The sequence below is a fragment of the Elephas maximus genome, chromosome 3 (assembly GCF_024166365.1).
Source record: "Elephas maximus indicus isolate mEleMax1 chromosome 3, mEleMax1 primary haplotype, whole genome shotgun sequence".
NCBI classification, from domain to species: Eukaryota; Metazoa; Chordata; class Mammalia; order Proboscidea; family Elephantidae; genus Elephas; species Elephas maximus.
In genome coordinates, this window is record NC_064821.1 from 55,500,567 (window position 1) to 55,528,434 (window position 27,868).

At 48.5% G+C, this 27,868-nt stretch overlaps 1 protein-coding gene across 3 annotated transcripts; it reads left to right on the plus strand.

The window, feature by feature from the left end:
* On the plus strand, positions 1-27,868 carry FBLIM1 (filamin binding LIM protein 1). Of its 3 annotated transcripts, XM_049878009.1 has the most exons (11): positions 118-193; positions 3,666-3,721; positions 3,883-3,947; positions 4,138-4,407; positions 10,750-10,946; positions 11,570-11,687; positions 15,304-15,473; positions 21,049-21,227; positions 22,043-22,160; positions 26,143-26,272; positions 26,977-27,868. In XM_049878009.1, the coding sequence occupies exons 4-10, from the start codon at positions 4,158-4,160 to the stop codon at positions 26,254-26,256; spliced, it is 1,146 nt and encodes a 381-aa protein (XP_049733966.1). In that variant the 5' UTR covers positions 118-193; positions 3,666-3,721; positions 3,883-3,947; positions 4,138-4,157; the 3' UTR covers positions 26,257-26,272; positions 26,977-27,868. The 3 variants fall into 3 exon arrangements, with proteins under 3 accessions (XP_049733967.1, XP_049733966.1, XP_049733965.1); XM_049878010.1 differs by lacking the exon at positions 118-193 and adding an exon at positions 1-69 and having other exon boundaries at positions 26,143-27,868; XM_049878008.1 differs by having other exon boundaries at positions 26,143-27,868.

The following is a 27,868-nucleotide window of genomic DNA, read 5'->3' on the forward strand; positions in this document are numbered from 1 at the left end:
CGGGCAGGTGGGGGCCGCTTCCGCCCGGCGGGGATCCCAGACCCCCTCCCCACAGCGTCACCTTTTATGGTAAGGCGGCGGCGCGGGGCGGGGGGCGGAGGGAGCGAGGGGCGGGGAGGCGGCGGGGCGGGAGTGCGGCGGCTGGTTTCGCCGGCTGGGGCGTCGGAGCAGAGCCCCGGGCGCGGCGGCCCAGGTAAGCGGGTGGGGGGGGGATCCGTCCTCCGTCCCGTCCCTGCCCCGCCACACACAGGTGACAGCGCGGGCAGCCCTTGGCAGGAGCCCACCTCCCCTCCAGCCGGGACCCCAGCCCCGGCGCTCCAGGAGGGGGCCTTCCGTCTCTGCCCTTCGGTCTCTGTCCCCGGAGTGGGGGAGGGGGGCGCAGGTTTGGGGGAGGGCTCACGGCGGGGAGGGTCGTGTCCCTGCCCAGGAGCCGGCGCCAGGAAAGGGGCGCGCAGGGCGGAAGCTCCCGCACAAAGAGCCAGCGTCCCGCACATGGATCGAATTAAAGTCCCTGGCCGGCGCCCCACAGCGACCCGGCCAGCCGCCCTGCCCCGCCGCCTGCGGGAGGCCGCCGGGCTTTCTGGAGCTCCAAGGACTCCGGGCCCCTCTTCCCAGCTGGGGTCAGGCGAAGGGGGGAAGGGGCCCAGGGCAGCCCCTCTCGGGCCTCGGATCCCCGTCGGGGGCTGGGGAGACGAGGGATTGGGCGGCCCCTAAGGTGTGTCCCCTTGGGGTGATCTTCACTTCGATCCTCCCGCATCCCAAATCTGAGGACCCCAGGAAGAGGCTGGGGCAGCGGCTACATTCCTGCTCTTAATAATGGTGGAAACCAGGTCCCAGTTCTCTGGGACCTCCAGCAGAGCCCAGAAACCCTCCACCCCGCCCCAGGCCCTTGAGGTCTGAATAACCAGCTGTCCTCCTTCGCACCTACCAAGCACCAATATCTCGATCACTCACTCCATTTATCCTCTTAGCCACTATTCAAGACAGACCCCTTTATTCTCATTTTATGAAAAAAAAAACAAGGACCAGAGAGGGCCAGTGACCTGCTCAGGGTCACCGAGCAAGAAAGAGGTGGGCACAGTGTGAACCCAGCTCTGAGTGCTTCTCTGGGGTGGGAGAGAGGGAACAGGAACCCCTAACCAGGGCTATAGGCTCCAAATGGGGGGGGGCACAGTCCCACCCCCACCCCCAGCAAAGTTTAATTCAGGACCCAAACACAGGCTACTTTGTGAGGGTGCTAAAGAACAAAGCTTAGAGGTGGTTCTGGGCGCTGGGAGGAAGGCGGACAGCAGAGGGAGGGGGCTCTGCCTGAAGCGCCCCCCTACCAGCCAGTCTGTCCTCGGCCCCGGGGCTGTAGGCTGGGTGGCTGGCTGGATCACAGCCTCCTTCCTTCCTCTTAACAGGAAATGACTCTCCCTCCCTTTGTTCCCACTTTCTTTGCTTACCCAACTGGGTCTTAGATTCACCTTCAGGGAGAGGAAGGTTAGGGATGGAGGATCCCCTGGGCCCTGCTGGCTGGGAGGCTGCCCCACAGGGAACTTACTCCCTCTAGGGTGATCAGGGAGGCAGTGGGCCAAAAGGAAGCTGGGCCTCCCATCCCCTCCTGGGGCCTTACAGGGCTTTGAAAAGCCCCACCCAGCTCAGGCCCTTCCCTTGGGGCCTGGAGTCCCAGCAGTAACCACTAGAAGGGAGGGGGCAGGGGGCTGCCCAGCTGTGCACATCTGGCTCCAGGACTGGAACATTTACCCCCGGAGTCTTCCAAGAAAGCAGGCGACTCAACTTCCCAGAGCGGGTGGGCTGGGGGATAGGGGTCAGAGCAGGGCGAGAAGGACGTGAAAGGGCATCCTGAAGGTCCCCAGCAGTCTCTGGAGACAGCCCAGAATGTGCTCACCACAGGATTTTTGCTCTGGTTTGGATCATTCTGGGGCGAGAACAGGCTGAGAATTTGGGGGCCCTAGCGACGCAGACGGCAGTGGGTTAGTGACATTCAGGGAAGAAAAAGCATGTCTGAGGAAGACGTAGTGTGTCTCCGCGGTCATTCCCTGGACCCTGTGGTCGGATGGTGCTCTGTTAGAATTCCGGGTCTGCCATCGATGGCTGGGACCAATGACTTAATGTCTTGGGGCTTACACTGTAAAATAGCTGTGTTGGGAATTAGGTGAGCTTTGAGGCATGTAAAGCACTCAGCACAGTGCCTGGCACACAGCAAGTATTCTTATCAGTGAGTGCCATTGTTGTTTTTATTATTGTAATCTTGTAGTCACCAAAGAGAGCCCACGAGGGCTGGTGAACTTTGAAAGAGGCCCATGACTGGCAGTTGGACTCCAGGTCCACCATTAGGGTCCTTTGGGGCCATGTCAGGGTGGCATAGCCCGAAAGGGGGAGGTAGAAAAAGGGCATAGTGTTATCCCAGGGCACAAGCCTTGGGTGCCTGGGGAAGCTCCTAAGCTGGTGTGACTGACTCACCCCATCCCAAGGCTCGGCCTTGGTCGCACACTACTGTCTGCAGAAACCACCTGAGAGATGGCAAATGGCCTTCCCCTGACCCTCACTGTGAGCCACCCTGCCCCCACATCTATGATTTGGTGCCTGCATTGTGAGCTGGACTCTGCAGACACAGCTGAAGGCACACACTGTCAGGGGGAGAGGGCAGACACGTGGAGAGTGAGCCAGCATGTCGTGTGACAGGGCTGTCATCACCCTGTGGAGGCAGACAACTGACCTCCCTGGGGAGGTCAGGGATCAGGGGAGCCTTCATGGAGGAGGTGATAAGCTCCTGGGCCTCTAAGGATTAGCCGAAAATTCACCCTGTGGGAGTGGGAAAGGGAAAACAGGTGGCAGAAACACTCAAAGGTAAGTAAGGGAGAAAGGCACCATCGAGGAAGAGTGAGTGGTCTAGGGTGGTCAAAAAGAGGCTGAGGCCAGAGGAATTCGGGCTTTATTCTGATGGTAGTAGGGAGCAATGGAAGGCTTTTGGGTAGAGGTGAAACAGACAGATTTATGCTCTAGAAAGATCACACCAGAGGGAAGTAAGGAGGTGGAATTCAAGACCTTCCAGGGGGCCACTGTGCCTGAACCAGGGCCCTGGTATGGAGGATGGTGCGGAGTGAGAACTTCAGGCAATAGAATCATCAAGACTTGATTGAATATGGGGCTGAGGGCAGAGATAAGGATGACACCCTGGTGTTGGCCTTTGGGCTGGACTGGGGGAAGGTAGCTGAGCAGGGTGGCCAAAAGCCTGGGCTCTGGAGTCAGACTAAACCAAAAAACCAAACCCCTTGCCATCAAGTCGATTCCGACTCATAGGACCCTATAGGACAGTAGAACTGCCCCGTACAGTTTCCAAGGAGCGCCTGGTGGATTCAAAGTGCGACCTTGTGGTTAGCAGTTGTAGCACTTTACCACTATGCCACCAGGGTTTCTGGAGTCAGACTATCTGGGTTCAAATCCCAGTTCTGCCACTGGGTAAGCCCTGGATAAATGACTTCACCTCTCTGAATCTCAATCTCCTTGTCTGTACAATGGGGATGTTGTTAGTGCTCCCCAGCAAGGTGGAACGTGCTGAGGGCAGTGCCAGCACTGAGTAGGTCTGGTCAACAACAATTCTTGTAATCCTGGCGCCCAGCCCTGATGCCTGCTGTCCATGCTGTGTTTCCCTCCTACAGTGGAGTTGCCCTGGACCGTGAGGACTTTGGCTCTCCCCGAAGACTCTGGGTCCCAGGTAAGGGAGGTAACTTGGGGCACCTCCCTGAGCTGGGACTGACAGCCAGCTGTGCAGGGGGGTGGGGAAGCTGGAGGAATTGTTCCTTCCTCAGGCTTCTAGAAGAGGAAGATTAATCATTGACAAGGTGAGCAGTGCAGGGCTGCCCTTTGCTTCCCCAGGTGTGCAGGTTGGGAAGCGGCACCTACAGGACTTTTGGGCTCCATCCCTGTGACCAAATCACCTGGTGAGCACCTGCTGTCTGCTTCTTTGGCTGGGCTGGGGTGCTGGTGCTGTGGGGTGGCTGCTCCTATCTTGCTGGGTGGACAGAGGCTCCATGGCGCAGGGCAGAGGGGGGCTTTGCATGTCCAGAGGGAGTGCACCTCCGGGCCCCGCGTCCTTCTCGAGTCTGAATGTGAGTCTTGCTCTGCCTCCAGCCCCTTCAGGAGCCAAGGTGATGGCTTCAAAATCCGAGAAGAGGGTTGCCTCATCTGTCTTTATCACCCTGGCACCCCCTCGCCGAAATGTGGCCGTGGCTGAGGAAGTGAGGGGGGCAGCTTGTGAGGCCCGGCCTGGCTGCCCCAGGGACTCCTCTGCCCCCACGAAGGCACCCGGGGCTGGCTCGGCAGGGAGGCCCAGCCCCCGGACACCCCTTGGCAAGGCTGTGGCATTGACACCAGCTGTACCCTTTCAGCTCTCCAATGGAGGTAAGAGGGTGGAGGACCAAGTGGGAGGCCAAGAGACAGGCAGCACTGAGGTGCAAAGGAGAGAGCAGGCTCTGAAGTCACTCATTCATGCATTCATTTAGCAAATATTTATCAAGCACCTACTATGTGCCAGGCAGACGCTGGCACCCAACTGCCTGGGTTGAATCCCAGCTCCTCCACCTCTTGGCTATGTGATGTTAACAGGCCACTTAACCTTTCTGTGCCTCTGAGTCCCTAGTGGCATAAATATTTAAGTGCTCAGCTATTAGTAAAAAGGTTGGCAGTTTGAACCCACCCAGAAATGCCTCGGGAGAAAGGTCTGGTGATCTCCTTCCGAAAAATCAACCATTGAAAATCTCACGAAGCACAGATCTACTCTGCACGCATATGGTTGCCACGAGTTGGAATTGACTCGACATCAGGCAGCCAACAACAACAACCTCAGAAGGTTATTGTGAGGACAAAATAAGTCAATACATATGTAAAGTGCTTAGCCTGGTGCCTGCCGTGTAGAAAGCCCTGGAAGTGTTTCTTGCTATTATAATTCTGGGTCAGACACTGGGGAGGGGAAGAGACAAAGTTTTGACCCACATAAGAGATAATATGGAAACCCTGGTGGCGTGGTGGTTAAGTGCTACGGCTCTTAACCAAGAGGACGGCAGCTCGAATCCGCCAGGCGCTCCTTGGAAACTCTACGGGGCAGTTCTACTCTGTCCTATAGGGTCGCTATGAGTCAGAATTGACTCGACGGCAGTGGGTTTGGTTTTTTTTTTTTAATAAGTATATCATATGATGTCAGGTAGACACAGCATATGAGTCGGAATCGATTCGACGGCACTGGGTTTGGTTTTTTGATTAGACACAGCATTATAAAGGAATAAAACATGGTGAAGAGGTGGGGAGGTGAGGTGTGGCTCTGGAGTGACTGGGATGGCTACTGTCAGTTGAGATGTGAATGACAGGATGGAGCTGGCTTGAGGGAGGTGGAGCTCCTAGAGCAGAGGAAGCAGCAAGTGCAAAAGCCCTGAGGCAAGAACAAACTTGGTGAGTTAAAGGAGCTGAAAATGGGCTCTCGAGGCAAGCCATTTCCTCTCTCTCTGGGACTCAGTTTCCTCTTCTGTAAAATGGGCATTCAGTCGCCTCTACCACAAAACAGATGATTCATAAACTGGCCCTATTGTCATGGTAACGGGGAGCCTTCCAGTCATCACTCCTTGCCACTCCCATGAAAAGTCTCAGCTGTCAGGTTAGGTGGAATCAATTAAGAGTGACAGACAGCCCAGGGGCCTGGGACTGTGGGGATGGCTCGTCATCTGGCAGGGTACCAGCTGGGACAGTGAAGCCCTGGGACACCAAGGGTTAGAGGCCTGCACAGGATGGCAGCTGAGCCCTCTGTATCCTCCAGGTGCCTGGCCAGGTGTCCTGTGTCCCAGAAGAGGCTAGGGCAGCCCTGTCCATCCATCACCATGAAACCCACCTAGGGGCCAGTAGGAAATGTCATTTACAGGAGGCCGGGAAGGAGCGCTGCATGTACATGTGTGAGAGTGTGTTAGGATGTGCCTGCTAAATTCACCTTGCCTCCCTAACCACATGTCCCAGGAACACAGCCCCCTCGCAGCCACCCTCCCCATAGGAGAACCAGAACCATTTTTCCCCAAAATCACACAACAGGACGTGTGTCCAGATAAGAAAAAATTATGTCACATCCGGTTTGGAGAAGGAGCCCGGCAAAAAGAGTTTGGATGCCAAAACGCCAAAATTTCCTGGACATTGTCATGAGCTGTTAGGATGGTAGGCATAAGATCCCGGGAGTGTGGTAACAGAAACCAGGCCTTCCTCAGGGGAGGGCCACCAGAGAGCCACCAGTCAGAGTCACCATCAGCCATTTTGTCTGCCGACTCGGTGGACTTGAGCAGATCATGTGGCGTTTTGGGGTTCAGCCCCTGGAGTGAGATAAGTTCTGGGTGTTCACTTGGCCCTGAGCCGGCCTGACCACAGAACACAAAGACTGGCCACACTTAAAGCCACCTTCACAGCAGACTGTCATCTCGTGCCTCATCTAGTGCTTTTCCTCACATTTCTTTAGCTCCTTCATTCTGGAAAAGTCCCTGTCTTTCTTTTCCTTCTTCCCCACTAGATACTCACACACACACACCATCTGTTTCTCATTCGTAAGCTGATTTTTCCCTCAGGACCTCCCTTTAAAAAGCTGCTCTCCCCCTCTTTCTGGGAGCCCGCCCATGCCCTCAAGTCCCATCTGTCTGGCTCCCCGGCTCTCACTTGCTTCTCTGTCTTGCATTCCTGCCCTAACGGGGACCTTTCACAGCCAGTTGTCCTAGGATCTTTAAGTGGGCCCTGGAGAGGTCAGCACTCCTGCTGCCTCCCCCTGAAATCTGGTTCCTGACTCAGTGTAGCTCCTCTGTTCTCACACGTTAGTTAGCGACAGTCGGCGTCACCCTGGGCTTGTTCTAACACTGGTTGCTGGTCCCCGCCCCCAGAGTTTCTGATTCAGCAGGTTTAGGGTGAGGCCTGAGAATTTGCGTTTCAAACAGGTGAGACTCGTGACTGAGTTTTTAGTCAGTGGTTCACCTATAAGAAGCCTTTGGAACACAGTAATAGTCCTCAAAGTGCGGCCCCCAAAGCAGCAGTATCAGCATTACCTGGAAGGCAGGAAGAGATGCAGATTCTCGGGCCCCAGTCCAGCACTGTTGCACCAGAACCTCTGGGAGTGGGGCCCAGCGGAAAGTGTTTAAACAAGTGCCCCTTCCCCACTGTTTGATTCTGACACTTGAGTTTGAGGCCCACAGGTCTAGAACAGCCTTCCCATCTGCACAGCCCCTTCAGCCCTCGGAGAAAGAGGGAAACCATTATCTTTATGGAATGGATCAGGAGCCTGAAGCCCAGAGCGCTCACTTAGTGAGTTAGTGGGTAGTGGGGCAAAAGCCCAGTCCCTTGGTGGTGCAAATGGTTAAGCTCTTGGCTGCTAACTGAAGGGTTAGCAGTTCAAGTCCACCCAGAGGTGCCTTGGAAGAAAGGCCTGGCTATCTACTGAAAAATCAGCTATAGAAAACCCTATGATCTTCAAACAATAGTTTAGCTTAACTAGTTAAAAATGTCTGCCTTGAGTGTTGTGCTTTTTTAAGACCTATCTATATGGCATCAGGAGCCTTGGTAGCACAGTGGTTAAGAGCTTGGCTGCTAACCAAAAGGTCGGCAGTTTGAATCCACCAGCCACTCCTCGGAAACCCTATGGGGCAGTTCTACTTTGTCGTTTAGGGTTGCTATGAGTCAGAATCAACTCAGCGGCAATGGGTTGTTATATGGGATCAAACTGACAATAGCAACTCAAAAGATTAGATAGGACCCTTAGGGGGCAGTGAGTATATGTTCATGGGGGGAGGAACAAGTCAGAAAGGGAGGATGAGTATGGTTGCACAGTTTGAAGAATGTAATCAATGTCACTGAATTGTACATGTAGAAATTGTTGAATTGGTATATGTTCTGCTGTGTATATTCTCAACAACAATAAATTATTAAAAAAAAAAAAAAGAACAGCTGGTGGTGGTAAGTGGGCACATCTTGTTTTGGGCTCAGTCTGGTGGAGGCTGTAGTAGTTGTGGTCCAAAAGCAAATATGAGAAGGCAGGAAGGGATAGGAAAATTGTAGGGATGGTAACAGGGAAACTGGGGTGGAGAAGGGGAGGGTGTTGACACATCATGGAGTTGGCAACTAATGTCACCAAACAATTTCTATATTAACTGTTCAATGAGAAACTAATTTGCTATGTAAACTTTCACTTAAAATTACAGTTGAAAAACAGAAATCCCTGTGGAGCACAGTTCTACTCTGACACATATGGGGTCGCCATGAGTCGGAATCGACTCTATAGCACCTGATTTGTGTTTTGGGGCTAGAGCCCAGGTCTTTAGGCTCTGGGGCCTCTGGCACGTCCCATCCACTTGTCATAGGTGTCTGGGGCAGTCTGCCCTCGCTGAAGCCTGGCACCAGCTTGCACTACAGTCACAGGAGGCGGGCGGACTACTTCCTGTGTCCCTTCTCCCTGGGGCTGTTAATAGCACACACCCTGTACCCCGCAGTTTTTCACAGGCCGTGGTCACTGCCCCTCACCAAGGCTTTTTTCCTGACCTCTCAGTCCAGTCCACCTCCTCTGGGGGAGCGGGGCAGCCCCTTGTCTAGTGGGAGCTCCCTGTGGTGATTGCTCCCTGGGGCTGAGGCGGGAGCTGGTGACCCCCCAATTCCACCTCCTCCCTCTGTCAGGGGCACCAACTGGCAGTTAACGTTAAGGGCGACCGTACAACCCTGTACGCCCCAGATCCAATTTCAATGTTATCAAGATTTGACCACATTTGTTTCATCTAAGCCCGCCCCTTCTCCCCCCTCCTTTTTTTTTTTTTTTTGGCCGAAGTATTTTAAAGCAAACCTCAGTCAACATGTCATTCAGCCTTGTTCTTCAGGGTGAGTCCCTAAATATGGCCACAATTCCAGGATCACACCTAACAAAACAAATAAGAGTGCCTCGTGATCACCTGATACCCAGTCCATAATTAATTTACTCTGATTGCTTTTAAAATGCCTGTTCACTGTTGGATTGTAGAGGAATATCTTCCCTTTGGGCTATAAAATTCAGTGGAATATTTAGCTTTTCTGAACCTCAATTTCCTCATCTACAAAATGAGGAGAATTAAGTGAGATGATGAGTAATCCTTTGAATCAGAATCCAAACCAGGTCAGTGCCAGCGCTTCCGGTAGAAATACAATGCAAGCCACATATGAAAAAATCGAGGTGAAATTCACGTAACATAAAATTAACCTTTTTAAAATGTGCAATTAAGTGATATTTAGTATATTCACAACATTGTGCAACCATCACCTCTATCAAGTTTGAAACCATTTTCATCTCCCCAAAAAGAAAGCCCTGTACCTATTAAGCAATAATCACTTCCCACTACCCGCTTCATCAGCCCCTAATCTGGGAGCAACCACTATGTACTTTCTGTCTCTATGGATTTACCTATTCTGGATATTGCGTATAAAGTCATATATAAAATTTTAAATTTTCTAGTACCCACACTGAGAAAAAGTGAAAAGAACATGACAATAATTTTAATAATATATTTTATGCATCCATCAATATATCAAAAATTACCATTTCAGCATGTAATCGATCATAAAAATTATTAATGAGGTATTTTACTTTTTTTTTCCGTACTAAGTCTTACAGCACGTCTCATTGTGGACTAGCCACATTGCGAATGCTCAGTAGCTACACGTGGTGGTGGCTGCCACATTGGACAGCGCAGATATATACCTTATATGTGGTCGTTTTTCTCTTAAGCCTGTTTTCATTCCAGGGAGCCCCTCCTCACTCCCCATGCCATTGACTTGTAGCATAAGCAAGGTCAGGTCCCGCAGAATGTCCCTGATTCAGGATTTGTCTCTTTGCTTCCTTGTGGTCTTCTTGAACTTTCCCTTTTGTCTTCCATATTTATTATAAATGGAAGTTAGCTCTAAAGACTTGATTGGATTGAGGTTATTTTATTTTATTACTTTTTTGTGAGAGCACTTCATAGGGAATGTCCATACTTCCTGACATAAAAAAAAACCCCTGGTGTCTGCTAAGGTTGATCAGTGAGTTCAGGTGGTGACAGCCTGATCTCTGCTTTGGAAGTTCCCCATCAGCCTTTCACCTAATGCTTTCAGCACTCAGTGATCCTGACCTGAATCTGTTATCTTCTTCAAACGGTGGTTTCTCTATACTTCAGCAGCATCAGCATCACCTGGAGGGCTTTGTAGATCCAGATGGCTGGGCCCCGTCCCCAAAGTGTCTGCTTCTGCGGGCCTGGGGCTGCATTCCTAACAAGCTCCCAGGTGGTGCACTCTGGGGATGCTAATGCTGCTGGTCCAGAAACGTACTGAAAATCATGGCCTAGGGGCTTAGTTATGCTTGTATTTTAGCAAGGGCTCTCTAATGGGGGATTCAGGCACTCTAGCTCCTGGGTAGTGGAGGAATGGCATGGAGGACTTTGACCATTTTCGGAGCCCTTAGGGTGTGGCACTCCTGTGCCAATTCCTTTACCTGCATCATCTCACTTAACCTTCACAACCACCCTAGGCCGTTGCTACCCATTTTCCAACTGAGCAAATTGAGATTTAGAGAAACTAAGTCTCTTGCTTAACACACAGCAAATAAATGGAACCCAGTCTGAGTGACCCCAACCTGAGCTGTTAGCCACCACGCCGTGCAACCTTCGCCATACGTGGACACTTCCTCTGTCCACCTGCAGAGGCTCTGGCCAACCTTCTCTCTCCTTCTGGTTGTAGGGTGTTCCCCCCCTCCTCCTACCCTGGAAGGTGAGGACTCACTTCCTGACCTGGACCTCCTCCCACCTCCTCCGCCACCCCCACCGGCATACCTGCCACCTCCAGATGAGGAGCCCCTTGGCCCAGTGGGGGCATCACTCATAGCGGACTTAGAGCAGCTGCAGGTGCATCTGCCTCCACCCCCACCCCCACCACAGGTACTGCCAACCCCCTGGTCCCTGACAGAGTGCCATGGGTTGGAGAGAGAGTCTGGGCCTTCTGGACCTTTCAAGGATTATAGGCCTGGAGGTCATTTGGTCCATTCTCCTACTTCGGGATAGTTTTTCTTTGAAGCTTTTCCAGGCTGGTGAAATTGGCCAGTTTTCAAGGTCCCTCTTGGTATGAAGAAGGGGTGCCATGCCCTCTTCCCCCTCAGCCACCTGCTTCTGCTCTGAGGAAGACATTTCCCAGTGTCTAACCTAAATCCCTCATGCTGTATAGGAAATCCATTTTTAATCTGCCCTTGATAGAGGCCATTGTGGAAATGGGAAGGGAAAGAGGACACAGGTTCCAGGCCAAGGGCTGAGTCTACTTCAGTCCAAGGCCCAGGGAAAATTTCTTAGGAGAAGAAGGAAGTGGCTTCATTTGGTTGAGGGAGCCACTGTAACCTTCCTGCTTAGGGACTTCGGACAGGTCACTTGCTTCTCTGGGCCTCAGTTTCCTCCTCTGTACAGTGGGGCTAATTGTGCCTCGTGCCACCTAGATGAGGAGGGGGCTGAGAGGGCTCCGTAGGGTTCCTACTGGTTGGTTACCCTTCTGACTCCCCCTCTTTGTCTCTCAGGCCCCAGCAGAGGGGCTTCCGCTGCAGCCTCGGCCCGGTCATCTCAGACCCAAGGAAGAGGAGCTGCCGCCTCCCCCAGAAGAGCCTGTTGGTGTTCCCGAGAGAGAGACATCCACAGGTATGGGCTGGAAGGATTCTGGGGTGGTCTCCAGGTGAGAACTAAGACAGCAAGACCACCAATGTCTGCCGCTCACATTACCGTGAGAGGCCTTATTTTTGGACATCCATTTTATTTTTATTGCCTAAATTTTTCCTTTATAACTTTAAAATCCAATTACACATTCATCAGCAAACTTTGCTATGCTCGCAAAAATACCTTGGATTTTTTAAAAATACATGATGCCCTTAAAAAAAAAATTTTTTTTTTTTTTTTTACCTAGTGCAAAATGAGAAGTATCAAAGGGCTCATAGAGAGAAGTCTCCCCTGGCCCCATCGCTGTTACCCAGTTTCCTTCCACATAGACAGCCTCTACTGATAATGCTTTGCATATCTTTCCAGAGATATTTTATGCAGATATAAGCAAATACAAATATGTGCCCCCTCCCATTTTCTTTTTTGGGGGGGCGGGGTGTGGACAGCTTTAAAATCTTTTTATTTCATCCATTGTATTTTGCCTTACATGTTCATCTTGTTTTCACAGCTAGGTATTTAACTCCTTAGTTGGCCATGCTATCTCTTAATAAACAAACATGTTTATTTCCTATTTGAGCAACTCTTCTTTTTTTTTTTTTTATTCAACTTGGCATGTTTCCTTTTTTTTTCACAAGTAACTTTTTAATTTTTTTATAATTAATTTTATTTTTGTTGTTGAGAATATACACAGCAAGACATATAGCAGTTCAGCACCCCACCTCCCGCTTTTCTATACACAGTAGCACACTCTGTGCGAGGGTGCACTGCTTCTTTCCTGAGTACCCCTGAAAGCTCACTCCACATCAGAACACAAAGCAGCGCCTTATTCTTTTTCATACCTGCATGGCATTCCTTGGTCAGGACATACAGATTGCCTTTAGCCAGTCTCCTATAGATAAAAACTTAGGTTGTTTCTTTTTCTTTTCTTTTTTTATTATGGTAGAAGTATATATAGCATGGAAACCAGACTTACTGGTAACCCCTGGGGTAACCCCTGAATCTAATGCCCGGAAATAATCTTAAAATCTTGAACCAAAATTGTCCCATGGAGCCATCGTTAAACTAAACAATAGTTTAGTCCAATTAGTAAAGAATGTTTGCCTTGAGCGTTAGGTTAGGTTAGGTGCCATCGAGTCAGTTCCGATTCATAGTGACCCTGTGTACAGCAAAACGAAATGCTGCCTGGTTCTGCCCCGTGCTCACAATTGTTGCTGTGTTTGAGGCCGTTGTTGCAGCCACTGTGTCAGTCCATCTCATTGAGAGTCTTCCTTTTTCAATGACCCTCTACTTTACCAACACCCTTTAGGCAATAGCTCCATTTGCTCCCTCCCACCTGCCCCCTAGTATGCATTATTATTAGTGGGTAACCACTAATATGCCTTTGCCTATCCTAGATACATCATTTAAGTGGGATCACACAATCTTTGTCCTTTTGTGTCTGACTTTATTTCACTCAGCATAATGTTTTCAAGGTTTATCCATGTCACAGCATGTATCTAAACTTTATTTCTCTCTTTTTTTAAATCGTGGTAAATACATATGCAGAACATTTGCCATTTCAGCATTCTTCACATGTACAATTCAGGGACATTAACTATGTTCATGTTGTACAACCATCACCATTATCCATTTCCAGATTTTTCCATCACCCTTAACAGAAGCTCAGTGTCCCCTAAGCAGTGAGTCTTCCTTCCCCCCTTTCTTCCACCTACCCCTGATAACCACTAATAAACTGAGGCCTGTATATACTACCTGTTCGAGATATTCCATTTAAGTGGAATTATACAATGTTTGCCTTTTTGTGATGGACTTGAATCAGTATAATGTTTTCAAGATTCATCCATGTCGTAGCATGTATCAGGACTTCATTTCTGTTTGTGGCTGAATAATATTCCATTGTATGCCTGTACCACATTGTATTTATTCATTATTTGTTGATGGACATTTGGGTTGTTTCCACCCTTTGGGCTATTGCGAATAGTGCTGCAGTGAACATTGGTATTTAAGTACCTGTTTGCACTCTTGCTTTCAAGTCTCTTGGATGTGTACCTAGCAGTGAAATTGCTGGGCCACATGGCTCTACAGGAGAAAGACCTGGTGATCTGCTTCTATAAGGATTACAGCCTAGAAAACCCTATGAAGCAGTTCTGCTCTGTCACATGGGGTTGTTGTGAGTCAAAATTGACTCCACGACATCCTAAAAACAACATGGTAATTCTGTGTTTAACTTTTTGAGGGACCGTTTTCATAACAGCTTCACCATTTTACCATCCCACCAACAATGGACAAGGGTTCCAAATCTTTTTGTTTCCCATTTTTTCTAATAATAGCCATCCTATGGGGGGTGAAGTGGTTTCTCATTATGGATTTGATTTGCATTTTCCTAATGACTAATGACATTGAGTGTCTTTTCATGTGCTTGTTGACCATTTATATAGCTTCTTTGAAGAAATGTCTATCAAGTCCTTTGCTCATTTTTTGACTGGGTGGTTCGTCTTTTTATTGTTGAGTGGTACGAGTCTTTTATATGTTCTGGATATTAAACCCTTATCAGACATATGATTCCCAAATATTTTCTCCCACTCTATAGGTTGTCTCTTTGTTGATAAAATGCTTTGATGCAAAGAAGTTTTTTATTTTTTTATATAATTTTATTTTATTTTCTTTTGTTGAGGATATACACAGCAAAACATATACCAATTCAACAGTTTCTCCACGTACAATTCAGTGACATTGATTACATTCTTCAAGTTGTACAGCCATTCTCTCGCTCCTTTTCTGAGTTGTTCCTCCCTCATTGTTCCTATCTAATCTTCCAAGCTGTTGTTGTCGCTTTGATCCTATATAGATAAACCTTAAAAGAGCATAATGCTCAAGGCAGACATTCTTGAGTAGTTAAGCTGAACTGTTGTTTGGTTTTCAAAAAAACTTCAGGAGATATTTTTGGTTTAAGGTTTAAAGATTATCTCAGGGAAAAGTTTTTAATTTTGATGAATTCCAATTTATCTCTTTTGTCTGGTTGCTTTCTTCTAAATAATTTTTATTGTACTTTTAAGTGAAAGTTTACAAATCGAGTGAGTCTCTCACACAAAAACTTACATACACCTTGCTATATACTCCCTGTTGCTCTCCCCCTAATGAGACAGCCCGCTCTCTCCCTCCACTCTCTCTTTTCGTGTCCATTTCGCCAGCTTCTAACCCCCTCCACCCTCTCATCTCCCCTCCAGACAGGAGATGCCAACATAGTCTCAAGTGTCCACCTGACCCAAGAAGCTCACTCCTCACCAGCATCCCTCTCCAACCCATTGTCCAGTCTAATCCATGTCTGAAGAGTTGGCTTCGGGAATGGTGCCTGTCCTGGGCCAACAGAAGGCCTGGGGGCCATGAACACCGGGGTCCTTCTAGTCTCAGTCAGACCATTAAGTCTGGTTTTAGTCTCATTGCTTTTTAATGCTTCTCATGACTCTCCTCGTTTGTCAGATGAGGGAATGGAGGCCACAGTCACAAACTCAGGGGCTCAAGGCAGAGCTCTGGGCTCTCTGGATGTTCTTGGTGGAGACTCAGGAAGGGCTGGTGACAACTTGTGTCTCCTCCACCCCAGACATCTGCGCCTTCTGCCACAAGACCGTGTCCCCCCGAGAGCTGGCTGTGGAGGCCATGAAGAAACAGTACCACGCCCAGTGCTTTATGTGCCGTACCTGCCGCCGCCAACTGGCCGGGCAGAGCTTCTACCAGAAGGATGGGCGGCCCCTCTGTGAGCCCTGCTACCAGGTAACCCCTGCAGCTGGCATCCAGGTGCCAGGCACTGAGCTGGGTATTTGGAAGACATTATATTATCTCATCCCCACAACAGTCCTGGAAGGTAGGCACTATTGACCCATTTCACGGATGGCTGCGGCTCACAGAGTGGAAGGGGCTCAGCCAAGGTGTGTTATTTACCTTTAGCTGCAGTAACAAATGACCACAGACTTGGTGACTTAAAACAACACAACACACATTACTTCTCTTACAGTTCTGGAGGTCAGAAGTCCAAAATAATTCACAAAGCCAAAGTAAAGGTGATGGCAGGGCTGCAATCCTCCAGAGGCCCTAGGGGAGAGTCTGTTTCCTTGCCCGCATTCCTTGTATTCCTTGGCTCCTGGCCGCCGCCTCCTCCATCTTCAAAGCCAGCAGCATAGCATCTTGCTTCAGTGGTCCCATTGCCTTCTTCTGGGCCAAATCTCCCTCTGCCTCCCTCTCATAAGGACACTTAAGATTACATTGGGCGTACCCAGATAATCCAGGATAATCTCCCATCTCAGGATCCTTACCTTGATCACATCTGCAAGGTTTCTTTTGCATACAAGGTGACATTCACAGGTTCCAGGCATTAGGCCTGCCACTCAAGGGCACATTCTAAAGGCAGTGGAGCCGAGATTCTACCCCAGGCCTGTCTGGTTCTGGAGCTTGCCCGTGGTCTCGCCGCCATCTCACCTACAGCCACAAGGTTCCGGATGCAGGATTTCCGGGGAGAACATGTGCCACTTCTGGGGACCAAACACAGGCTAGGAGAACTGATTTGAGTGCTGAGCTACTGGAATTTCTGACTCCTTGATGGTTTTGGGCTGCATTTTTCAGTGTGGTTTCTAGGCCACTTGTAGCTACATCGCCTGGGTGTACATAGGCCTCACCCTGTCCTTGTTAACTGGTAGCACCCAGCAATCTGCTTTTTTTTATTGTGATTTAGGTGAAAGTTTACATAGCAAATTAGTTTCTCATTAAACAGTTTATATAGAAATTGTTTTGTGACATTGGTTACCAACTCTGTGATGTGTCAGCACTCTCCTCTCTCTACCCCAGGTTCCCTGTTTCCATTTGTGCAGTTTTCCTGTCCCTGCCTTCTTGCCTTTGCTTTTGAGCTGGTGTGCGCATTAGTCTCATATACATGTTTGAACTATGAAGCACATCCCTCACCTAAAGACCTGTCTAATCTTTGACTGAAAGGTGGACCGCAGGAGTGACTTCAGTACTGAGTTAAAAGGGTGTCCAGGAGCCATACTCTTGGGATTTCTCTAGTCTCAGTCAGACCAGCAAGCCTGGTTTTTGTGTGTGTGTGTGTGTGTGTGTGTGTGTGTAAATTTGAATTTTGTTCTACCTTTTCCTTCCACCCTCTCTGGAACCCTCTATCGTGATCCCTGCTAGAGCAGTTGGTGGTTTTTTTTGGAACCACATTTTTGGCAGATTATTTATTATTATTTTTTGTGCTGACTTCCCCTGTATTGTGTGTTTTCCTTCCCTTCGCCAAAGTTGATCCTTGTCTCCTATCTAGTGACTTCCCCTCCCCCTCCTTCCCCACCCTCGTAACCATCAAAGAATGCTTTTTTATGTGTTTAAACCTTTTCTTGAGCTCTTAAAACAGTGGTCTCATTCAATATTTGTCCTTTTATGACTGACTTATTTCACTCAGCATAATGCCTTCCAGATTCATCCATGATGTGGGATATTTCACGGATTCATCATTGTTCTTTATTGTTGCATAGGATTCCATTGTGTGTATGTCCCATAATTTGTTTATCCATTTGCCTGTTAATGGGCATTTAGGTTGTTTCCATCTTTTTGCTGTTGTGACTAGTGCAGCAATGAACATGGGTGTGCATATGTGTATTCGTGTGACAGTACTTATTTCTCTTGGGTATATTCCTAGGAGTAGGATTTCGGGGTTTTGTCTTGTTTTTTTAGGTAAAAGTTTACATAGCAAATTAGGTTGCCATTTAACAATTTTAACAAATTGTTCTGTGACAGTGGTTACAAGTTTTGCAGTGGGTCAGCATTCTCATTATTTCCAGTCTGTTTGTTTTTTTTCCATTGATCTTGGTTTCCTGCCCCTCCTTGACTTTTCATCTTTGCTTTTGGGTAAATGTTGACCATTTGGTCTCGTATAGCTGATTGTTTAAGGGAGCATATTCCTCACGGGTGATATTATTAATTTTGTAAGCCAAATTGTTATTTGGCTGAAAGACGGCTACCAGGAATGGCTTCAGTTCCAAGTTCAAAGGTTATCTCTTAGGGCAATAGTCTCAGGGGTTCCTCTAGTCTCTATCAGTCCAATAAGTCTGGTCTTTTTTAGGAATTTGAGTTCTGTTCTACATTTTCTCCCATTCTATCTGAGACCTTCTATTTTGTCCCTGGTCAGAATGGTTGGTAGTGGTAGCCAGGTACCATCTAGTTCTGGTCTCAGGCTACATAAGGCCGTAGTTTGTGTGGGCTATTAGTCCTATGGACTAGTTTGTTCTTTAAGTCTTTGGTTTTCTTCATTTTCTTTTGCTCCAGATGAAAAGAGATCAATAGTTGTATCACAGATGGCCGCTCACAAGCTTTTAGGACCCCAGGCACTACTCACCAAACTAGGATGAAGAACATTACTTTCATGAACTATGTTGTGCCAATTGACTGAATTGTCCCACGAGACTATGGTCCCAATCTCCTTAACCCAGTAAACCAATCCCACGAGGTATTTGGATATGTCTAGGAGGCTTCATAACTGTGCCCCTATGTGCTTTATTATCTGTATGAATATATATGCAGCACACCCAAACACATATATACTTATGCCTGCAAATATACCTATATATGCACCCACATGTACTTACTTAACCTTCCTATGCGCAAATAGCATAAATATCTACCTGTATAACCACACACATATTTTTTGGTTGTTGCAAAGTTATATGTATTATAGCATTTACCACAATTGTCCTTTATTCTCCTGTGCCTCTCAGTGTCTTCATTTACCTTGGTCAAGTTGTGCTGATTTCCTCCATACTGTGTATTGCCTTTCCCATCACCAGAAATAACAAGTGTCTACTATGGAAACCATGGTGGCGCAGTGGTTAAGAGCTAGGCTGCTAACCTAAAGGTCGGCAGTTCAAATCCACCAGGCGCTCCTTGGAAACCCTGTGGGGTAGTTCTACTCTGTCCTATAGGGTTGCTGTGAGTCAGAGTCTACTCAATGCCAACGGGTTAGTGTTTTGGTTTTCATTACATAGCAAGTGATTCTCCCTCCCTCCCTCCCCCTCCCATCCCTGGTAACCATCAAAGAGCATTGCTTTCTGCATGTATACCTGTTTGTGGGGCCATACAATATTTGTCCTTTTGTGATTGACTTATTTTACTCACTGTAATGTCCTCCAGATTTGTCCGTGTCATAAGATGTTTCGTGGATTCATCATTTTTCTTTAAAGTTGCATAGTATTCCATTGTATGTATGTACCACGATTTGTTTAACCAATTTTCCATTGATGGGCACTAGGTTGTTTCCATCTTTTTGCTATTGTGACTAATAGTACTGTGAGCATGGGTGCGCATATGTCTACTCGTGTCACTGCTCTTTTAGCTCTAGGATATATAACTAGGAGTGGGATTGCTGCATTATAAGGTATTTCTATTTCTGGTTTTTTGAGAAAATGCATACTGTTTACAATATGTACCATTTTACAGTCCCACCAACAGTGTATAGTTCCAGTCTCCCCACAACCTCACCAGGATTTGTTGTTTTCTGGTTTTTTTTTTTTTTTTTTTAACAGTACTATTTTTGCAGGGGTGTTAGGGTTAGTGGGTTTTATATTTTTGCAGGGGTAAAGTAGTATCTCCTTGTAATTTTGATTTGCATCTCTCTAATGGCTAATTGATGGCGAGTATCTCTTCGTGTGTTTGTCAGCTGCCCGAATTTCTTCTTTAGTGAAGTGCCTGTTCATGTCCTTTGCCCATTTTTTGATTGAATAGTTTGTCTTTTTGTTGCTGAGTTGTTGAAATTTTCTATATATTTTATACATTAGACCCTTGTCAGATATGTCATTGCCAAAGATTTTTTCCCAGTTTTACTCTTTTGGTAAAGTCTTTTGATGAGCATATTTAATTTTTAGGAGATCCCAGTTATCTAATTTATCTTCTGTTGTTCATGAATTTGTAGTTGTGTTGGTAATCTATTTATGGCAAAAATTAGGACCCCTAGTTTTGTCCCTCTGTTATCTTCCAGGAGCTTTATAGTTTTAGCTTTAACATTTAGGTCTTTGAATCATTTTGAGTTAGTTTTTGTGTGTGATGTGAGGTATGGATCCTGTTTTATTTTTCTGCAAATGGATAATCAGTTTTGCCAACACCATTTGTTAAAGAGGCTGTTTTTCCCCCCACTGACTGGACTTCAGCCTTTGGCGAAGATCAGCTGCCCATAGGTGGATGGATTTACTTTTGGGTTCTCCGTTCTATGCAATCTGCATTTTTAACAACTGTCTCAGGTGATTCTGGTACACATGGAAGTTTGGGAAGTACTGATTTGAGGGGTTTAGGATATTTGGAGTTGGGACTACCCAGGAAAATCAGAACAATCTGATCATAACCTTGTGTTGACTTTAGCCACAGCCAGTGAGGCACTGTGAGAAGGAGAAAGGGGCCAGGCCCTCTTCTACCCTGTCTCTGACCTCATCAACATAAGTGTGGGAGATGTCCCTACCTTCCTCCCTCTACTTGGAGCCAGGCAAGGGTGAGGCATTGGGAGGGGAGGGGCAAAGACGGGGCTACAGTTGGAGTATGCTGGGGAAAGAAGAGCTGCTCTGAGGAGGGGGAAGGAAGGGGAAACACCACCCCCACCAGACACATCTGTCCAGGTGAAATCAGGTTAAAATGAACAGGAGCAGCCAGAAAGGAGAAGAGACAGCATGTCCAGGAGAAAATGTAGAAGGATTAGTGGGAGGCTCCTTGCTGTGCCTCAGGAGTTTCTCTCTCTCTCTTTTTTCTCCCTCCTCATTCCAGAGGGATTTGAGGCAGTTTACAAGAAAGCATACAAAAAAAAAAAAAAAAAAAAGCATACAATACTATGAGATATAAAATAAGAAAGAGATCAGAATAGATGAAAATCAAAGTAGAATAGTCAGTAGAGGAAAAATTAGTGCCCCAAAATATTTTATGAAAGACCCCTATTATGGTTCCTGAAAATGGAACATGGAATTTGGCTTGAGCTTCCAAGCATCCAAATGGAAAAGGGAAACTTTCAAGGTTTATTCCCTGTATTAATTCCTCTGAGAATCCCTTTTCTTGACTCTGAAGTTTAAAAGAAATTTCTCCTATAGGCCATAGTGAATACTGGCCTCAAGCATGTCCCAATAACCCCAAAAATGCAATCATATCTTCATGGCAGGATTCCTCGCTGCAAGCCAAGGATACAGTGCCAAGCTCAATGCATTATTAGTGATGGTAGAATTTTGGGGTGATAGTTATAGGCTGATTGTGTGACTACGAGCCCCTCTCTGTGCTTCTGGCCTCCTGGGCCCCTTGTGGGGTGGGGCTCTAAGGCAGCGGCCCTCTGTCTCAGGACACCCTGGAGAAGTGTGGCAAGTGCGCAGAGGTGGTCCGGGATCATATCATCAGGGCCCTGGGCCAGGCCTTCCACCCCAGCTGCTTCACATGTGTGACCTGCGCCCGGTGCATTGGGGACGAGAGCTTTGCCCTGGACAGCCAGAACGAGGTGTACTGCCTGGACGACTTCTATAGGTACGAGAGTGGTCTGCACGCTGGGAGGGGTAGGGAGAACAGACCGGGGCTCCAGTAGAACACAGGAGGTGAACCTGAGTGCTGAAGGGGCTGGTTCAGAGCTTTCCAGCAATCTTGGGCCTGGATGAACTAGGCCTTCCTATTCTACATTCACACATTTGACCATGCACCTGCTTGCAGCTCACATTTTTGAGCACCTGCCCTGTGCCAGGCAGTTTACTTGGGGTAGCCCATTTCATCCTCAGAACTGTCCTGCCAGGAGGTACTGTGGAAATTCCCATTTTACCAACACCCCCAGCTGGTAAGCATTGGAGCTGCAATTCAAACCCCATCCACCTGGCTGCTGGGCCTTGCTTTGAACCCCCACACCACAGCACCTCCCCTCTGTGCCCTCAGGGCCACGGGGACATAGATATCCTTGAAACTCTGTCCTTGTCTTTGAGTGGCTCACTCTCCAAGGAGAGAGACAGATGTGCCTATTAAAAGAGAAGGAGTGATTTATAATATAAGGCAAATAAAATGGGTCCCAGCTCACAGAACACACAGGAGATTTCTCAGAGTCAAACGTCCCCCAGTTACTTCCTTGCCTCTAGCTAATTATACTCTGGGAAGCCGGGTCTAATTACAGAGGGCTGCCCCTCCACTCTTGCCGGGAAGAAATAGACGTTTGTGGTTGTAGCGCCAGGTGCGGTCACATAGCAACGGGGCTAAATAGCTCTGGGAGGTGAGCTGGAGCCAGCCTGGGAGTTCTGACAGCTAATTTCTGCGGTCGTCAGCACGAACGCCTCCCGAGTGTGGGTTCCTTTTCCCTCTAGGAAATTCGCCCCTGTGTGCAGCATCTGTGAGAATCCCATCATCCCCCGAGACGGGAAGGATGCCTTCAAAATCGAGTGCATGGGAAGAAATTTCCATGAAAACTGCTACAGGTGTGAGGTGAGTGGAGCAGTGAGGCTTGAATAACATGCTGTTTTAATAGTAAGTATTCAGTTGCTGCATGATCCTTCGTGGTAGCCTGCTGGGTGCCAGGCTCTGGGCTGGGTTCTGGGACACAGGAGCAAGTTGGGGTGAGGTCTCTGCTCTCAAGTTGCTCACCGGTTGCCCAGTAGCAGAGACAAATAGGTATAGAAATAATTGGGAATATAGCCTATGAAAATGCCCCTGGGTGGCACAAACTGTGCTTGACTCTTAACCTAAAAGTTGACAGTTCGAACCCACCCAGCAGCACCTTGGAGCAAAGTCCTGGCAATCTGCTTCCATAAAGATTACAGCCAAGAAAACCCCATGAAGCAATTATTCTCTAACACATGGGATTGCCATGAGTCAGAATTAACTTGATGGCAACAGGTTTTGTTTTTTTTTATAGCCTATTAATCAGAACTCATTGGTTGTTAATGATAGAAACCAAACTCAAACTGCTTTCCACAATAAAGGGAATCCGTTGGCTCATGAGGAACGGTGGTGGCAGTCCCAGGGGCTCAAATGATATTAGGGCTCTCACTCACTCTCTCAGTTCTGCCTTTTTGGTATGTTGCCTGCAGGCTAGCATCTTCTGTGAGAAGGAACAGGTGGTGCACGGCCATAGATGACCCTGGTTTACATCCTCCCTGCTTAGAAACCCCCCGGGAGAGAGAGGCCATCTCGCCCAGGGAAGGCATACAATCCCAGGAAGGCCTCTGATTGGCCCCGCTTAGGTCACGTATCCATTCTGGGCCAATCACCATGGCCAGGGGCTAGGGTGCTGATTGACCACTCCGGAGCTCCTACAGAGGAGTTTCTATAACCATAGGAAGGAAGAAAGAATGCTGGGCAGATGCACACCAGATGTCCTTTCAGGGGGCTGGGGAAAAAAGCATGTTTAAGATTAGCTTTGGGGCAAAGAAGACAGTGATGAAGCCTACCTGGGGCAGAGGAACCAAAAGTATTTTCATAGAGGAGGTGATTTGATGCTTGACTTGGGTTTTGAAAGATGAGTAGGAGTTTGCCAGATAGAGAGGGGAAGGGAAGGCCAGAAAAAGAGGAGAGGCTGTGAAAAGCCACTTGGTTCCAGCAAGCCTGGAAAGTCAGAGGAAGTGGAACTCTCTGAGTGCATCTCGAGTGTAGCATGCTGGTGGTGTGGTTAGCAATGAGGCCAGAGAGGATGAAAGGGCCTCGTGTAGCAGGGTAAGGAGTCTGGACTCCAGGCTGCAGGGAGGTTGGAGCTGGGGAGGCTGGTGCAGTAGTTACACCAGCAAAAAAAAAATAACCAGGGAGCTGTACAGAACCCGTGCTCAGTAGGGCCCCACGCTTGCTTTAAAGTTCTGCCATCACCATCTTGAAATTCTTCATTTTTGAACAAGGGGCCCCACATTTCATTTTGCCCTGGGTCCCACAAATTGGGTAGCTGGTCCTGCTGGATAGCCTTCAAGAATCCTCCCCTTCCACTGTCACTCCCCATCTCACTGACGTTTCTGCTTTCTCTGGTGACGGTGACAAAGGTGGCAACTTCTGTGGCTGTCACCTAAGTGGAGAGCTCCAGAGCAAATCTAATCATTCTAAACATTCATTCACTCATTTAACATTTACTTAAACAGATACGCAGAACCAAGAGGCAATTTTCACTGAGGGTGATGAAGGGCTTTGGTAGAGAAGTTGACAGATTGTTTCATAATTATGTTGTTTTTGTTAGTTATAGTTCAAGGTCTGGCTGATAACTCATCTTGAAGGAACAGTGACGAAATTCAAGTTTTGTTATCACCACCATAGCCCTTATAAGGTCCAGAAGTGATTAGTATTTCTCGGAGCCTGGCTAATGAGCAAATAACCCCTCCCTGCCTTGTCCCGATAAACTTGACCAAGGTTACCGTGAAAGTTACTCGGTGAGTCAGAATGTGGATGCTGGTAGTTACGTTTCAGAAAGGAAGACTGTTAAACTGGAACGGCCTGGAGTGGTTTGGATGCTGTTTCTCCAGGAAGGGAAATAGGTTTCAAGGAACCACCCACACCCATCTCATCGCTCCTGCCTTACTTCGTGGCACGTCTTACTTATTACCATTGTTGGAAGAGTAATACAGGCTTTACACATGTGTGGTGTTCTTTAATGTATAAAATGGTTCCATATACATTGCCTCATGTAATGCAAATGACAGCCTTTCAAGAGGAAATTTATTGTCACCATTTAAGATGAGAAAGCCAAGGCTCAGGAAAGTTCCCAACCCGTGTTTCTCTGAGCCAGGTCTAGCCAATTTTCTGCCAACCCGCAGCTCCTTTGCAGACTTGGTCATAGTTGAGGTATTTTCTCCATTTGATTCTACTGTAAGAAAGGTCACCTTGTGTCCCTTTGGAACTTGGTGCTGTTATTGATGTCAAATAAATGATTATGAATAGTACAGATACAAAAAAAACCCACTGCCATCGAGGTGATTCTGACTAATAGCGACCCCATAGGACAGAGTAGAACTGCCCCATAGGGCTTCCAGGGAGTGCCTGGTGGATTCGAACAGCTGACCTTTTGGTTAGCAGCCATAGCTCTTAACCACTACACCACCAGGATTTCCAAGAGTGCAGATCAGTACTGGGATTAAATAGCCTGATGTCCACTTGAGAGACTCAGGGTGGAGTTGCAGGGAAGAGACACACAAGGGCGCCCTACCCAGCTGGTAGCAAAGGAACGCACATTGTGGTCGGGGCCCTGCTATGTCAGGATGGCTACCTGTGACCCCAAAGTTGTCTCTATGGGGACCAGACCCCCTGATGGCTTGAAAGACAAATGCAGCTTCCAAAGGGCTCCAGCTGTGCCCTGAACTGGTCAGATCTCTGGACATTAATTGTCTCCCTTATCACTCTTCCCACATTTGCCCAGGTGAGGTGCTGGCCTGGGGCAGAACAGTGAAGTGGGCAAGGTTTGGACCCCGAGTCCCCATCCTCCTCGTGCTGAAGTCCTTTGGTGGTTTGAAAAGTTGGAAGTATTAAAGTTAGTGCCAGTGTTGAAGCCGTGTTGGCTGAGGAGCAACAAAAAGACCCCTCAACTCTACCTGGAGACGTGGTCCAGTCCCAGCTCTTGAACCAGTTGTGTGGCCTGGAGCAATTCCTGCCCCTCTCTGGACCTCAGTTTCCCCATTTGTGAAATGAAGGAACCGGGCTGAGTTCAACAGATACTTACCAAATGCTGGTGGTGGGCCAGGTGCCGGTCTAGGCTGGGATCTAGCAGTAGCCAGGGCTCCTGCCTTGTGGCGCTTACATTCTAAAGGGGCTTTGGGTGGTCCTTAAGGACTTTCTAGCCCCAACTTTCCATGATCCCTCAGGGGATGTCCTTCACCAAAGGGTACACTTGACCCTGAGTGCCCTCACTTCTCCCCAGGCAGATTCTGTTCGCAGTCACTCGCACCTCCATGCTGCGCAAAGCAAGCCCCCTGTGTCTGTTTTGTCTTCCCCGTGAAGACCTGGCTGAGTGCGTTGGCAGGTAGAGCAGGAATGAGAAGCTCATTCCTCACTCTTAGGGGGTGTGTTTGTTAATTTCATCAGAACATACTAACCCATCACAGCCTAGTCAATTCCGACTCATGGTGATCCCATGTGTTACAGAGTAGAACTGTGCTTTGTAGGGTTTTCTTGGCTGTCATCTTTATGGAAGCAGACTGCCAGGCCTTTCTTCTACAGTACTGCTTCAAGGGTTTGACCTTTAGGATAGTAGTCAACCTTTAGGACAGCGGTCAGCCTTTAGGACAGCAGTCAACCTCTAGGGCAGCGGTCAACCTCTAGGGCAGCGGTCAACCTCTAGGGCAGGGGTCAACCTTTAGGACAGTAGTCAAGTGCAGACTGCACCACCTGGGGACCTCAGAACATACTAAGGGGTTCCAACTCTCTTCCACACCATGCTCACAGTGCCCAGGCCTGGGTTACATCTACACGCATCCACATGTGCCTTTCTCTCCCACAGGACTGCAGGATCCTCTTGTCTGTTGAGCCCACTGACCAAGGCTGCTACCCCCTGAACGACCACCTCTTCTGCAAGCCATGCCACGTGAAGCGGAGTGCTGCAGGGTGCTGCTGAGAGCACCCGCTGGGTGGTAGGCAGCCAGCGGCCCACTCGGCCTGGTCAGGGGCCCTTCCCTGACTTTGTTTCCCTTCCTGACCTGCTCTTGCACACTTTCCTTTCAAGCCTCAACACGGAGTAGCCTGCAGCCCTGCCCATCATGGCTGGGACCCAGGGGCCTAAGCCCCCCTAGGCTGGGCCTCCTCCCAGCACAGGTTTGGGGTGGCTGGTGGACAACACCTCAAACTTTCAGCCCCGCCTCTGACCCCTCCAGACACTGGAGAGCTTCTATGCAGTGAGCATCATGCCCAGAAGTCGCATTTCCAAGGCTCTGGCACCCATTTCCAGGGGAGAGTTAGGTGGTCCCCAGATGGTGCCCAGCATCCCTAGCACTGACCCTTTAGCTGTCTAGTTGGGGGTGCTAAGCAGTTTCTGTGGGGCACAAATGGTTAAATACTTAACTACTAGCTGAAAGGTTGGCACTTTGAACCCACCCAGAGGCGCCTTGGAAGACAGGCCTGGCAATCTGCTTCCAAAAGGTCACAGCCTTGAAAACCCTATGGAGCACAGTTCTACTCTGCACACATGGGGTCACCGTGAGTCAGAATCTACTTGACAACAATGAACACCACCAGCAACAGGGGGTGCTGGGACCAGCTCTGACTTGCAGAACTGAGCTGTTTGAGTAAAATCCCAAGGTCCCTCATAAAGTGCTTTTTTTTTTTTTTTTTTTTTAAGCTTGAGGTTTGAACTGTGGAAAATAGGATTCCCTGGATTCGTGGTGGCCTGGCCATGGACATCTCACATCTGAGACTTGTACTGTTGGAATGGGGATGGGGCTGGCCCAGGAGGGAGCCTGCATAGCAGGGGCAGGAGGAGGTGGTATTGCCTAGACAGCCAGGGCTGTAGGCAACCCCTCCACCCTGCCTCAGGTGCCTCCTCCTGTGTGCTATAGTGATTTAACAGGCATGAATTGAGCGCCTGCTGTATGCTGGGGAACGGAGTGCAGGACTCGGAGTGTTCTTTCTGCACCCTTGGCTGGGGCCTTGCACACTCATCCCTACACATGGACACACCCTTCCAGGACAGTGCCGGCGGCATCCCTTCAGCCCCCTGGCTGTGCCCCCAAGCCCTCCTGCCCTGGATGCCCTATGACCACTGCCTCGGCAAGGCCACGCCTAGAAGACTCTTCCCTTTTAAAGAAAACCACTGTTGTTGCTTCGTGACTTCTCAGACTTGGCGATGGGGCGTGAAGAAATGAAACAATTACGCGTTCTTCCCTGGAGTCTTTGTAATGGAGCACACGCACCAGTGAGGATGCCCAGATTCTGAGTACCTGGGAGAGTTTCTTTGTAGACCTGTTTAGGGGCTTCAGGCCAAAGCACAGCTTCTTGCCCTAAGCTTAGAGCAGCGAGTCTCAAACTTTAGTCATGCACATACCACCTTGACAGTTGTCGTAACCAAGGACCATCTATTCTGTTACTGCCTTAGTAGTTCCTTTAAATCAACACCCTTCATTTTCACTCATTTCCAACTTTAGCCTTGTGCTAAGCAATATCCCCACCCAATCACATGCTGATGTGCTAGTTATGTTTTTTCCTATTACACATTAAAATAAATACTTAAGTTT